At 39.4% G+C, this 15295-nt stretch overlaps 1 protein-coding gene across 1 annotated transcript in view; it reads left to right on the top strand.

Moving 5' to 3' along the window:
- The first annotated feature begins 11357 nt into the window (after positions 1 to 11357).
- The window catches only part of LOC139735696 (protein still life, isoforms C/SIF type 2-like), a 47879-nt gene continuing 43941 nt past the window's right edge, over positions 11358 to 15295 (top strand). Inside the window, exons 1-2 of the mRNA XM_071646442.1 lie at positions 11358 to 11504; positions 12191 to 13432. Coding sequence (XP_071502543.1) covers positions 11460 to 11504; positions 12191 to 13432 — 1287 coding nt within the window. The 5' untranslated portion in view covers positions 11358 to 11459. The remainder of the gene's footprint in view (positions 11505 to 12190; positions 13433 to 15295) is intronic.

Genomic DNA, 15295 nt, shown 5'->3' with positions numbered 1-15295 from the left:
TCCCTTCAGTATTCTATTTCTCTATGGAATCATATTTCTCTCCTGTGGAGATGGACAAATTCTATAATTTCCGTCAAATGACTTTAGAATCTTTTATTCTTTCAAAAGTACTTTAACACAGGCAAACTGCATGATATATAACTGTCCACCAGTTGGCTTTTTTAATTCTATTTTTCTCAGTCGTTTCTGCCGAAGCGCGAAGATAGTGTGGCATTGATAAACTCACCTAGAACTGCTGTTGTTAGAATGATCAAGTACAGTATGTCCCCCAAAAAAGATTACAATCGGATTTTCGCATTGATAACTGCCAATATGAGTAAACTGTCTAAATGCTACTTCAGGGTCATAAAATGTAACATCTTAGCAATATTTTTCAGAAAACCTCATTCAATTTCGTTAAGTGGTCACAGAGAAATATGGATCATTGTAAATTATGTCATAGGTCTGATTCTTCCAAGTGTAGCTCTTGGATGCTCTTGGATCTGCATAATGTGTGAACACAATGGACAATACTTGGAGGGAAGGGATTCCTGACATGCTCTACAAAACTCCTCATTTCTTTTTGACAACTGAAGTAAATTGGGTAGGGTGTTCTGTAACATGTGGGCAATAAGTTATAGTTTCATACCCTGAAATTGTATTTGGATTGATTTACTATTTTTAAAGTTACCATTGCAGAGGGTCCCGTTGTAATTTTTTTGGGGACATACATCATCCGGTATAAGCTTATCATGAGCAGAAAGTGTATGCATATTTATTCTTTTTGCTGTAAAAACAAAACAACAGCAACATGTATTGCCGATTAAAAATGACACAGTGTCACATGAATGATAAGATCTATTGAAATGCAGTAGATTTATCTGGTGTCTTATCTATGTGGCAGGCCAAAGAAACAAGGCACAGTCGCAAAAGCCTGTTTGCAGATGTGTGTCATTTTATGTGATTTTTTTTTTTTAGCTTTGTGTACATTGTACATGCAAATTATTCAATTGTTTATGATTAAGTGCATGTTTTTTTTTTCTTTATTGGTACAGTACCAAACACAGATGTACTTAAATATTTTTATGCATTACTGGATTTACAAGAGAAATAATAATGTGCTGTCTTAATGGACAGGTATGATCAAGATGAAATCAATGATAAAATTGGATTCACGTAGAAATCATAACAGACAGAGGATACTGCTGCCAAAAGGTTCTTGTAGACAAATTTTGACCGGACATGAAAAGTGCACTCACCCTATATACTACAGAGAGATTGTGAAAGTCAAACTCATAGCCTGAGTCTTGTACAAGGATTTAAGTGTGTGTTTTTAATAGGGGAAACAAAGTGTGAATAGAAATCAGTTATTGTATGCAAAACAAGAATCATGATCTTTTCCGTCCTGAATATTGACTGCTTACTACCTTCTTGCTGTCACTGCAACCATTTAGAGGGTGGGAGGTAAGGAAAGTTTGTCTTTATCTTTGCCGGAAATCCTCAAGAATGAATTGGCTGAAAAGGACTTTGGCACTTCTTGGCAGGCATACCTGTATTGATTCGAAATTTGCCTTTTTTTTTTTCTTGCACTAATTCTTGTAAAAAGCATTAGTGTTTACGTAGCTGGAAGGTTATAGAAGGTCAGAATGTATTCCGTGTGGGAGATTTTTTAATCCGTGCACAGTACACATCAAAAAGGATTTCCGACATGGTATGCCAGATATTCATCTTAATGGCCAATCTTGTTTTATGCAAGGTGTTACTTTCCAAGTATACAAAATACTTTCACTGAATCATTACTTTGAACTCCAAGAGAAGGGTGACTAAAACATTTACAAATAAAACTCATGATACACCTTCCCAACCCTTGTTGATTAGTAGGTGCAGCTTTGAGGAATCTAAACTGTTTGCCCCCTCCTCCTCCCCCATGGATGATTTAGATATTCTCCATGAAATTGATATCTGGTTTACCCAGTTCCAGCGAGCAATAAGAGTAATTCCTCCAATGCATCCATGGGTGCATTTTCACTGAAGAAATTATGTAAAAACTGTCATTGAATCACACTTCAAGCATTATTGGCAAATTCTATCCTTTTTGAATGGAAAGTCTGCTCAGATTATTTTTGTAGTGACCCAAAACTGGCAGCATTTATTGAATCCTTCTTTCCTCCAAATACACTAATTTAGAGGGGTTTTTTGAGAAGTTCATCCTCATCCAACAAGCCCCAGCAGACGCAGTGTATTTGGCAAGACACGTTCTGCGCTGACTAGGAATTGTGGAAAGAGAAATAACAATTTCCTCATTTTAATTGATAGCCACTCTCTGGCAACACTTCCATGAAGAATTAGGGACTTTCCCGTCAAGGCGCCCCAGCGATATTGTGCAGGCTCTAAGAAATTAGAAGACTCTCGTTACGAAGGTTTCCAATCATCGCTAAATATAACATAGACAGTTGACAAGGCCTCCTGTATGTTATGTTCAGATAAGCACGGATTATTCAAACAGATACACAGAAATCGGGATTATTTGCATTTTTGAGGGCCACCATATATTTAGACACCAAGCAAATTAATTCTGAAGTTGTAGAGGACACCTATGCAGCCAATATTTCAGACTCTAGGTCTTGCAGAGTTAGAGCAGTAAATCATATTCAGCCTTGCAATGAAAACAAATTATTCGATGATTTATTGCTGGGGGAGGGGGGGGGGGAATAGAGAAGCCGCGTGCAGAGTGCCAAGACTTGGTTACTATGGTGGTTTTTCTATGCTAAATAGATTAAGCTATGAACTTGATGTCATCGATCCCGGCGTGGAGTCTATACCGTCTCTTAATTAAGTGAATCCTTTGGGTCTGTTTCCCCCCCCACCTTCTTTTTTTCCCCCTTTTCTGTCTTCTGCATTATGAAAGCCCATAGCTGGATTGCAACATCACTTAATTACTAATCAAGTCAGCTTAAAATTCATCATGTTGTAATTCCATGTCTCATGTCACCAGAGTTTGAAAGAGATGATAATAATAAAAAAAAAAAATCTTGATGAGACCACCAAACAACTTTGGTTAACTTGTTTATCGATCAAAATTTATGATGTGATAGCCAGACACAAGACCGCGTGTGCTGGTATGTTGTGAAATAAGATTTGTGGTACTTGTATGCGAGCAGAGACATGGATAAACTCTTCAGCATTAGAGGACGCTGATTTCATTCTGTGTTCACGTAGGATATGAGCTGACACATTTGTGAAGCCGAGTCTGATGTCATAAACATCAGTCTGTGTCCTGTAGATTGGAATACCATGAACTCTGTGTCGATGGTGCTGCCTGGTTTTCCTTTTGTATAGAGGTTGCTTGTGGTTAAGCAAAACCAAAACTCAGAAAATACAAGATGAAATATTATCATCTATATAGGATGTTTTAACGGCGTATTAAAAACGCGTATTGCAGTCCGCTCAATTTTTACCGTTCAATATCAGAGCATATTGAACGAAACGCATAGGCCAATGTATTAATTCACCATAGGCTACCGTTGTTATTTGCCGTTCAAGATCACACCATATTCAATTCTGTCTCGTCTTTTGCGCGAGCGCTTGCTGAATGCGCAATCGCTTGCTACTAGTGCGCGTCAGTTTGTTACAATTCACAAGCGCGCAAACATCTTGCTAGTTGTTTGTTTCATACGCAGTTTTAGGGGCTTCCCCTTTTCAGCGCTGGGATGTGACTGCCGAGTCAATTTCCAAGACGAGTAGAAGCCGGGTAATTTTGTGCAGTTTATGCTTGGTTTACTTGATTGTATAGATGATAATAATTACATTGGATGGCCTTGATTCATGGAATACCAGGGAATATTGCACTCGTTAGGGTCAATATTGCACTCATCTTCGATTCGTGCAATATTGGCCCTAACTCGTGCAATATTCCCTGGTATCCCATTCATAGCCATCCAATATAATATAAGTACTTTAAGTGCAAAGTCATTGCCATCATCAACCCTCTATATTTTTTGTCATTTCATCAGCATTGCATCAATTCAATTCAATTCAATTCAATTCAATTTATTTCACACACCATTCTCATGTGTCACAAACCCCTTGTGGGGACAAGTACATTGCTTAGTATAATTACAAAAAATTGAACAAGGTTGATATTTACATGGAATGTTGCGTGGGGGACCTTGAGAAAGCACAGCTTGTTAAACAAGGTCCCCTCAAAAAAGAAATATTACATGCAGATGAGTGGAAGTGATATACAGTGTGTTGCAAAATGAATGAAGGGCTGAGGTGGGAAACAAAAAACAAGAAGAGGGAGGAAGAGAGGAAAAGAAGTAAAAGACGGAGAGTAGTGACATACAGTTCAAATAGGTGTAAATACACACATTGGTCATTAATTAAAAGTCATATTATCATCAATCAACGTAAGATGCCGATAAGAAACATAAAATCTTCCAAGAGATAAAATAGAACTGTACATTTTGTGTATATATATATATATATATCTATATCACAACCTTTCTGCTGTGGTCAACTGTGTATAGTGATCACTTAGTCTGCTATTTCCATTTTTAAAGTGGACTGTATGGACCAATGAGGTTGTACTTTGGCAAACTGTGCTATATTTGCACAGAGTTGTATTCCCACACAGTCATTGCGGTCCCTTCTCACACTCCTGTTCTCTTCCACCAATCAGAGGGCAGTAGTGAATCGTCATGGTAATATAGACCATGAGTGTGTGATAGTTAGCCAACTACCTGTCCAAGTCTCCCACTTGTCCCCAATTGTTAATATGTGCAGCGTAATGAATTGCAAGTCATTCTTACCAACTGCTTCTCCGTGTTTGTCAGTAGGGGCAACAGTTGCTCCCCTCCGTGCCCCCCCCCCCCCCCCCCTCCTTGTTTTATTCTCTTCCAATTTCTTATTTCAGTCTTGGGATCTCATCACGCTGAGTTAGTCACAGGGGATGACCGCTCAGGGGGGTATTAAGATAATTTTCCGGCAGTTAATTCCCTCTACACCTCATTGTAGCTGTACCTGCTTCCTATCCTATGTGACATTCTTTTCATGTAGAGTTTGGGTTATCCCCACCCTCTTCGATTTATTCATTCATTTTTCTTCTTTTGTGTGTGTGTGTCTGTGTGTGTGTATGTGTGTGTATGTATGTGCAGATCACAGTTTTGTTTTTGTTTGTTTTTGTTTTTTGTGTTTTTTTACTCCCTGCTGATCTTGTTGGGAATGTACTTTTGTTTTGTAAGACAAAAAGGAAAGTGTGTACCAATATTGCTTAATGGTGTGCTAGTGAACGTTAAAAAGTCAGTTGAATACAATTTTTGTTACTTATTAAACAAGGGACTTGAATCAGATGTTCTACTGTTGTCACTGTATTATTGTGTTTTCCCTGACAATTCTGAGTTTAGAATATCTGAAATTTTGTAATCATGATAAGTTTTGTAATCACGAAGGTTTGTGAGGTTTATTGTCGTTTAGCATGTGCATTGAGTATTAATGTCATTTCAGCTATAACTATAACTGTCAGCTATAACTGTCAGCTGTAACTGTCAGCTATAACTGTCAGCTGTAACTGTCAGCTATAACTGTCAGCCATAGCTTCTCAGACATGACAGAGGAGCTTTGTTTGACTCAGTAACTGTATTTACATCTAGAAACTTATTTTGGAAACATATTTACAAACAAGTTTTATGTAATTCAAATTCATGAAATTCTTCCGTCGAGATGTTTTCATTGCAACTGTAAGCCCATGATTTTTTATCATGGCTTTTACTAAAACACTGATCAATTCAGTGCTTATTTACGTCGATGTAGGGCAATTTGTCAATTAGTTGCAAAGTTTTATGTGAGTCAAAAGCCTCTCTCACTGTGGTTTGGGTGCTATAAAGTATTTTTGGTTGTTTCATCGTTACTTCTCCTCTGAATACATATGTGCTGGCTTTATTGCCCTTCCTCATAAATCACAAATGGACATAAATCTTGTCATGCAGCGAAATGTGCCTTGTCATACAGAGTATGGCAGGGTAACAGTAAGGTCATCATGAGCAATGTAAAAAAGAAAATGAATTTTATCTCTTCATCTTCCTCACAGAATTTTTCTCAAATGATGTCAAAACTGCTTAGCAATAATCAGCGAACCCCTCGTAATCTTCCGCATCGTGCCCGAGTGATTATCATTCAAGGGTAGCTGGACCCCAAAGGGGCGAGCTTAATTCCCACAATGGACCGCGCCCTACACTCTCGTTGACCCTCGGTATTCTCACTTCCTCTAGAAATATGTAGAGAGAAATTGTTTAATTGTCACTTAGTTGTGGACAATTGTCTGCTGTTCCTGTTTTTTTGTCCCTGTGTTCCTTTTACAAAACTGTTTATCCACCGCACTGAAATTCTATTAAAAGGATATACGTACAGAATCGACACAAAAATTTTGATGGAAGCAGATCCATTTTAAGGTGATTGTTAAAGGAATCGAATGATTTATATTTCTTTTTGTCTTCAGGAAGGCAAAGATATGGAAAAGATTTATGCAGAAATAGATAGACAGATAAATAGAGTGGTAGATGTAAGATGTGAGAGATGTTAGGGATAGATGGACAGATAGATAGATAGATAGATAGATAGATAGATAGATAGATAGATAGATAAGATAGATAAATAGATAGATAGACAGACAGACAGACAGACAGACAGACAGACAGACAGACAGACAGATAGATAGATAGATAGATAGATAGATAGATGAATAGATAGATAGATAGACAGACAGATATGGATGGATGAATAGATAGATAAAGAAATGGAACATAGAGAAACTGAAATATAGGACATACAAGTAAAGTAAAAACAAGATAGATCCAAGAAAAAGAGAGAGAGAAATAGACAAGATTACAATTTGAAGTCCACTAACAGACAGTGGACAGCAGCAATATCAAATAGAAGCCCAAGGCAAGTATATCTCCTTTGCTTACAGCACTACATCTTGCAATTTCCTGGTTTGGAGTGAGTCTGATGCTGTCTTCCCAGCCACATGTCTCTTATTGCCCAAACCCATCACATCCATGGTCCTCCCACTTTAATGCCACAATTTATTTCCCCCCTGCTCTTCCTCCTCACTCCTAGCTCTGTCCTCCTTTTCCCTAGAAAGGCTCCTCCCCACCCCCACCCCCCTCTTGACATAACACGTCTCAAGTTCACACCGCTGAACTACTCCAGCCTTTTTCATAAGTAGATGGTATCGCTCAGTTCGGAAAGTAATCAGAAAACTACACATCATATTTAGCTCAGCAACACATGCAGGGGTTCTATGTTTAATGTTTGTGATGTGCTCATGATCTTTATATGGAGAGTGTTTCCAATAGTGTAAACTGCAAAATAGGGTCATTTTCAATGGCAAAACAAAAAGGAATATCATAAGAAATATACTAAGAGCCATTAATGAAGAGGATCTTTTCTTAAAGAGAGATGGTATTTTATAAGCCTAGAAAAAAAAATTGTCTCAAAGTGATTTACAGATAAGAAATGTCTTAGACATGGATGTGTGGAGTTTGTCATTTTAGTGTAAGTGTGATGGAAGAGATAGAATCTTAGCAGGAAATGCGGAGGAGGTGAAAGGAAGACATGAAAAATGTTGCCCTGAGAAAGAAAAATACTTAGAAGGAGGCAGCAGAGAGGAAAGTAGTGCAGAAGGGGGGCAGGATAGTAGAGAGGAGTGACATGGATCACTTTTGTGATGAAGCATGGTGCAGAGAAATGAGCGTTTTAATCGAGAGTGAAGAGACAAAAATCAGAATATACTCAGAGAGGACGAGAATGTAGAACACATCCATCACTGCCGAGAGAGCCAGACCTCATCGTCAGACCGTGGGAGGAGGATCAGAGGAGAGAGAAGAGATGTTGGTGGTTGGTAGAATCTCCCTATGCTGTGTTTTAGATGAGTGAATCATGTATGGATGGAGTTTCTCCCAAGACTAGACATTGAGAGAGGGAAATAAAGGGCAATGACTTTATGTACACCAAACCGCATCACACAGCAGCAGGGAGACGGTGAATTGTACTCCGCAGTGTATACAGTTTGTAGGTTGTACGTTTGGTAGGCACAATGATGAACGTACTGGAGCAAGAGAAGAAGCAGCCAGCAGTTAACTGTATTCTTAACTTTCAGACTCCATTACCCATAAACATTTCAAGAATCAGCGAGGTCCGTATGCTATTTGGACATCTTCACTTTACCCTAACTGGACTGTCAGAACCAAGAACCAGAAACAGTGGCAAAATATTGCCTGGAGGTAAATGAATAAAGGGTCTATAGAAAGAAGAGAAAAAAAAGAGGTTTGTAAAAGGAACATATAGGTAGAAAGAGAGGGAGATGGGGGGGGGGGGGTAGGGAGGGAGAGAGAGAGAAGAATGCATGTAGAGAGAAACAGAGACGGAGAAAGGGCTTGGAATGGAATGAGGAAATTGATGAGCGGCCGAGCTACATTGCCTGAAAATCAGATTTATATTGAGTAAACCATCACTGTCTACTCCGGCATGACCATTTGTAACAGGCATCTCAGATGGATTCCGACTCCATCCACTGACATCCATCTGTCTGTCCGGGGAAGGGAAGGCATCTTCGTGAGAGCTTGCCACTGGTGGCAAGGTAGTTTCCTTGCACTTTAAAGCTCTGACAGTGAAGTATCGCGGTTATCTTCTGTCAGTTTCTCTCTCCTTTTTGTAAGAAAGATAATTTCGTCTCTCCGCGTGTAATGTTTTCAAGTTCACATTGATTTTGGAGATGGGTAATTCAAAGTCTTCCTCCTACTCCACGGCTCGGGCGCGGAGCAAATCGGAATACAATCGAAAGGTAATCATCTGCATTCTATTTCAGGGATGGTTGGGGCAGTGCATCTATTTAGAGCAACAATCGAGAAGACATGCTCTTCATAGTACGTAAACAATGCGTACACCCATATATTTGTATATACTCCTGTAAGTATATTGTTATATTTGTATATACTTATGTAAGTATATATCAATGTATTTGTATATAATTATTTAAGTGTATTGATATATTTGTATATTTGTATATTTGTATATTTATATTTTTGTATAATTCATATATTCATACATGTGTGTGTAAATGGGACTATCTTATTCCTCTTTGATATTCATCATTTAACAATGATGTGTTGACTTCACATCATCAGCATTGCTCAATTCTGTGTGTGGTGCATGTAGGAATCTACTTCCTCCTGTTAAGCAGAGATTTACCTCACGTACACCAATACTGACAAGCAAGAAAGTTATTTTGTGCCATTGACACATGTTTGTGTGTGTGTCTGTGTGTGTGTTTGTATGTGGGTGTGATGTGTGTGTGGAGAATTTCAGATTTCCTTCTTCTTCCTTTCCATGGCCCTGTATCCCATCTTGTGCATGTGGTTTATTGTTGCCTTCATTATTTTGTCTGCCTCTCTTCCTCTTAAGTTGTTGTTGTTTTTTTCGTTTGATAAGTACAATGTATCTTGACAATTGAGTATATGAATATAAGAACGACCCAAGTCCAATTTTTGGCCAAATTTAGTTTGACATGGGAAATTGTAGCCTATGCATGGACTCATCTTGTGTATAAATGATAAATCCTAATTACCCCCGGAAGTGCCTGAAATAAATGAGTTAAATCTTATATGAATGTAAACATGAAGGACTTGGGTCGTTCTTACATTCATATTATAGCGCCCTCTCTTGTCCTTCTCTCATCTCTATAGCAGAATATCATGTATATGAATCAAAGAACGACCCAAGTCCATATGAATCAAAGAACGACCCAAGTCCATCACACAAAATGGCCTCTCCACAATTAATGTAAATGTTAATTGTCATAATAACATATGTTCTAAATTGTATATACAATGTTGCCTTCCCATCACAGTTAAATAGAATATTATTGGACAAATAAAAAAAATATGAAGTTTGTTTAAGTTTACTTGAAATGGTCATCCATGGACTTGGGTCGTTCTTATATTCATATACTCAATTAATCTCCCGGTGTCTTCCGTGTTCATTACGTGTAGCATTCATGCAGTATACAAGCCTTGATACCCTGAGTGTGGCAACTGAGCTGCCATAAACTCAAGTGAAGAAATTGCCTTCATTTATACTTCAGTGTTTTTCCTCTCTCTCTCTTTTCCCCTCTCTCTCCTCCTCCTCCCCCCCCCCACTTCTTCTGTAGCTCAGCATATGTGATATATATGTACAACTGTAGGTGTCCATACAGGCACATGTGTGCGTGTGTGTATATACAATGTAATGTGTAGTTATGATCATAGCATGATATATTCTTTTACATTGATAAACAGACTAGAATGTTATTCAAGGCACTGCTGGTTTGAAAGCATTTTTATTGGTTTTCATGGATATATCATCATTACTACTACAAATAGCTCTAAATATCAGTAGTGCATATTGATCATCAGCTGTTACTAGTCTCAAATGATATAGTTATCAATAGTAACATTTAGGACAAAAGTAGCCTATAAAGTGTGTGTGTGTTGGGGGGGGGGGGGTCCATCCTGAGGGTCTACCATCTGTAGACACAGTACCACAGATGAAATGTTAGTCTCTGACCATTTTCATTAAATGATCTACTCAGTTTATCTTGCCTTCCTGATTCAATTCATTTCAATTCAATTCATTAATTCAATTTAATTCAATTCAATTCAGATTTTATGTTCCACTCGTGTGGGGTAGAACACCCTCATCAGCCAAAGGCTGGTTTTCAGAGAGGTCCACAATAATACCATTCAAATGGTAGAAGTAGTAGCAACTGTAGTGGAATCCATAAAATAAGTTTGAGTCACAAAAATGTTTTCTAAACATGTTTTGCATGTGGCTTGTTCTTACTGCTTTCTTTAAATAGAGAGATTACTGTATTTCTAATGAGGAACTCTGCTTAGTCTTTCGACCTGTTTGAGTTCTGCCTTTTCTGCTAGCGATATTACTCTGCAAGATGCCAAGAGTACTTTGTGAGGAAATGTTCTGAGAAAGATTAACAGATTACGTCATTATTATTTTTCTACTGGTATATGTTGATCCTTTCTCAGTCATGATATCATCATAGTTTGCGTACAATTTCCTTTGACTTTTGCGAATGAAGTGTTCGGGTCATGTCCGCCTCTCGTAAGCATTCCTGGAATCTGAAGGACCGCTTAGTTCCTGGGCCTTCCCGGAGTTTGATGAGGTCTTGGTGTATGTGTTCAATGTGTTTTGGTTTCTGTGTGTGGAGAGGTTTTAAAAACAGAGACATGCACTTAGGAAACAGGCAGGAAAACGTGTAAACATACACTGGGTAAGTGCCAGGAGGAAGTACTGAAATGTGGGAATCTCATAACGCTCCATGACCGTGGAGCTATCACGACAGCTAGCTCTCGCTCCCCCTCTGTGTCCTGTTCACGATTAATCGTATCTGATTTGTCCGTCTGAGTCAGTGGTTATTGGGTCAAGCCATGAAGAGGTATCGTCTTCGCAGCTTGCACCTCCCCAAAAACATGGCAAGTATATATACCGAGTGACTCACTGCGATTGCTGCCATTCCCTTCCATCGCTGCTCCTTCATATATGTTTGTGTTCTACATTCATCATTTCTGTGGATTGTCACAACCCCATATCTTGACTGCACTCTTCCTAGGAGAGGTGTCACTGGAAGAATTAATGAGGTGTTACCCCCAAAGTTCAAAAGTTTATGAAATACTTATATGTGTCTGATGCCTTTCATGGTTCATGTACTGTATAAGCTGTTATGTTCATGAGGGTTTAATTTTAGCGAATTTCGCGAATCTCAGTTGGATCGCAAATTTAACAACGCGTGAAATGTCTCCATGCGCTAGGGTAATAGCACATTTACGTTAGCGTCGGTGTCAGTTCGCGAAAATGTCTATGACCTCCTCATTCGCAAAAATATCTGTACACGAAAATAACAGCGTATGCAGTACTTTGTATCATTTTATTAGAAGCATAAGATAATTTAGTAAGATATCGTGCGACGTGATAGAATTAGGTTCCTTCATGTGTCTGTTACTTGATTTCTTGTTTGAAGGATAAAACCAGTTTCTTTCCTTTTTGAAGATTTTTTTTTTTATTGTAGATTTTAACCATGTTGCCTGGAGTTTTTAAGATAAAAGTTTCCACATAAGTTGTGCCAAACTCAAGCTGGAGTGCTTTTTTTTTCTCTCTGCAGCCAAAGCATGAGCCGGTCCTGAAACGTTCCAACTCTTCAGTGGACCTCCACTCTGCCGACGTCCCTTCGGACTTGGCCAGTCCCGCATGTGTGCAGGACACTGAAAGGAAATCTTCAGGGCAACCAGCTGAAGTGGAATCAGCGCCTCCATCAGGTGACGCTGGAGACACGATGGAGAGCAAATCGAGTCGGAAACAGAAAGAGGCCTCCGCGGACAAGCGGCAGGCTGCCTTGCCCGTAAGCGGAGGCGTGCGCAGACTGTTGGCGTCACGCAAGAATCAAAGGCAGGTAAAGTATGCGACATACTCACCGAAGCGCAGCGGCGCATCCAGGAACTCATTTTACGACAACGTTGATGATAGTGATTATCCTGGGAAGAAATCAGAGAATTCCGTGCGTGGAAACGATTTAGCCTACTCACAGGATGGTTATATCCAGGACTGCGATGCTGTGCATAATCTGAACAGGAAAGTAAGTGCCTCGGACATCACTGTGGAAGGTATCTCAGCACCAGGGAGTATTGATAACGCATCATCTCCAGTCCTAACCAGAGGTAGCCGGTCATCCCCAAGACGGTATGTAGGGAGCGGCCGGGATAGCTCTCGGAACAGAACGACGGGAGATGCAAACGCAGCCAACCGGTCACTTGGGCCAGGAGTGTTGAAAAGTGCAAAGTTCATAGAGGATAATGCAGCAAACTTTGAGTTGGCCAACACCATCCGGGTGGCAGGCCACCACAACGAGGCCCTCAATGACAACTTCATCAGCTCGAGTAGAGCGAGGACGATGACGTGCGGACAAAATGGCCGCGGGAGGCAGGAGGCCGGTGCCCAAACGCGAGGCACAAAGGCAAGACGCTCTCACAGTTTCAATGCAAGGACTGCCTTGAGCGGCAACAACAACAGTGTTCAGGAGTCACAGGAATACCTTGAGGAAGTCAACACAATGTTACAGGACTACGAAGCCCATCTCAGGAACCTCCAGGACAACTCGGACAGCGGCTTCGACGGCACGCTCCCAGAGAGCGAGAGCTTCACCAACCACTCGGCTTCCAGCGGAGCCGCTCCCTCCCTGCCCCCCTGGCGGAAGCGTAAGGCGGGAACCATCGGCAGCGATAGCGGCAGCAGCTCAGGAATGCGAGGAGACAATGGCACCCTGACCTCCAGTGAAGGTCGCCATTCCCAACATGATGTGGACTTCCTTGACTCTACAGACCCCAAGGATTTCTACATTCGGGATGAGGTGAGCATACACGTGTACCTTCTTCCAGCAATTGTGTGAAAATCTTATTTCTGGAACATATGAATGATTAGATTTGCTGTATTTTGTTTTTATGTTTTTCTAAATGTAAAGCATGACCCTATGATAGCACTTTAGGATGTTTTGTCTGTGTTTTTGAATCTTGCAGGGTTTTTCCAGGCTTCAAAGTATTGTAACTTGTAAAATCCATTAATCATTCTATCTATCGCAAAGATTCTCCTGATGTGTAAAGTTGAAAGATAATTTGGCAGACGAGAGAAGTCTGGCCTTGTTAGAGCATGAAATCACTTCTTTTTTTTTTTTTACAATGAATTCTCACCCGGATCTTTATTCAGCCAGCAGTATCAAAACTTGGAAAGATTCCATTGGAGTTGTTGATTAGTAGTAGTCGTCATGGGGATATCCAAGCCAAGGTTGTCAAGTTTAAGTAGACTGAGATTATCCCCTCACTGACTAACCAGTATAATTATGTAGATTGATAGATTATAGTAATAATATGAATTATCTGTTCAGAGCCCATGAAGAATTTTTTTTAAATCTTCATTCTGTTGCCTAAGATCTTTATTTACCAAAACCAAATCAAACTGATCTTCTTGGTTTGGCCGACGATTAGGTTTCAAGTTTCATTACTGGCAACTTTCTGTGTTTTTCCCACGGATAGTGACATGTTTCATTGGATATTGTGGTTATTGGACTAATGCCCAATTTAGGACAAGGTAATTTGCCTTATTGAATTACAGTGTAAATTATTGTATGAAAGAAAAAATAATAATTCAGGGATGCTGCAATACAAACCTCCTTCAAGGTGACAAATTATTCAAAGCAAGATTAAAGAATGCTTTCCTGTCTCCCTATTGACTACACCCATTTCCTTGAGTGCCCCTCTTGTAGAGCCCCTCTTGTAGAGCCAAACATTAATCCTTCCTGTGCCAGAGACCTTGTGCAGTGTGTACAATGCTATGGGGTTTTCTGTACCTAATGTCACTCAAAGCACATAAAGAGTTAAATAGGATCAGAATGAAGGAACTATTGTCTTCGATACCCTATGCTGTCTTGTCATTACTGTCGTAGGAAATTTCTTACAATTTTTTTTTTCTTTCAAAATTTATTTTGAAAGAAATATTTCTTCCCACTGTGTAAAGCAAAGGTGTAGATTCTAGACTGATATCAGCGGTTTGATAAAGCTATTTGGAATGTTCCTGCATGATTGAATGTGTAATGAATATTGTATATCCAAAACTAAAGTGTGTTGGAACCCTTCTCTGAACCCTTTGCTCCATAATCATGCATGATTTCTGAAGACTACTACAATGTACATGTACAATTTTTTAATGTTCATGCATTTGTTGCTTGGTTCCATAAACAGTGAGCATAGCAACATTGCTTTACAACACTAATGATGAAGCCAACTCTCATCAAGAAGTTGGTCACTTTGTTTTTTTCTTCTACTGCTTCTTTTCCTTACTGAAGAAGAGTAGTAAACTAGTATCGAGGAAAATTTTATCATGCGCATACATGTTTTAATCGCCCAGTCTGTTGCAGATTGTGCATAATTTGTAAGATTGTACATGCATGCATCACATGCTGTCATTTCTGTCATTTCTAATCCTGTCTGAAGGGTCAGGTCCAAATCACTTGAGAAAATTACAGTTAAGTTCCTTGTTTCTGTTCTACTTAGCGGTTATCTGTCAAAATGAGTAGTACTTTCATTGTATTGGGTCTGAAGGCATTACCTCAACTGACAATCATTTGCTACACTACAAAGAGACAGATCAAGACTAAAAAAAAGAAAAAGATACCTGTGTTAAGTATGTTTCCAAGATTACTTGAAGATTAATGTCCTTC

The sequence above is a fragment of the Diadema antillarum genome, unplaced genomic scaffold, assembly GCF_040938485.1.
Source record: "Diadema antillarum isolate AM-2024a unplaced genomic scaffold, OU_Dant_1.0 seq00000592_RagTag, whole genome shotgun sequence".
NCBI lineage: Eukaryota > Metazoa > Echinodermata > Echinoidea > Diadematoida > Diadematidae > Diadema > Diadema antillarum.
The sequence above is the reverse complement of the archived record's forward strand: the minus strand, read 5'-3'. Positions and strand labels throughout refer to the sequence as shown.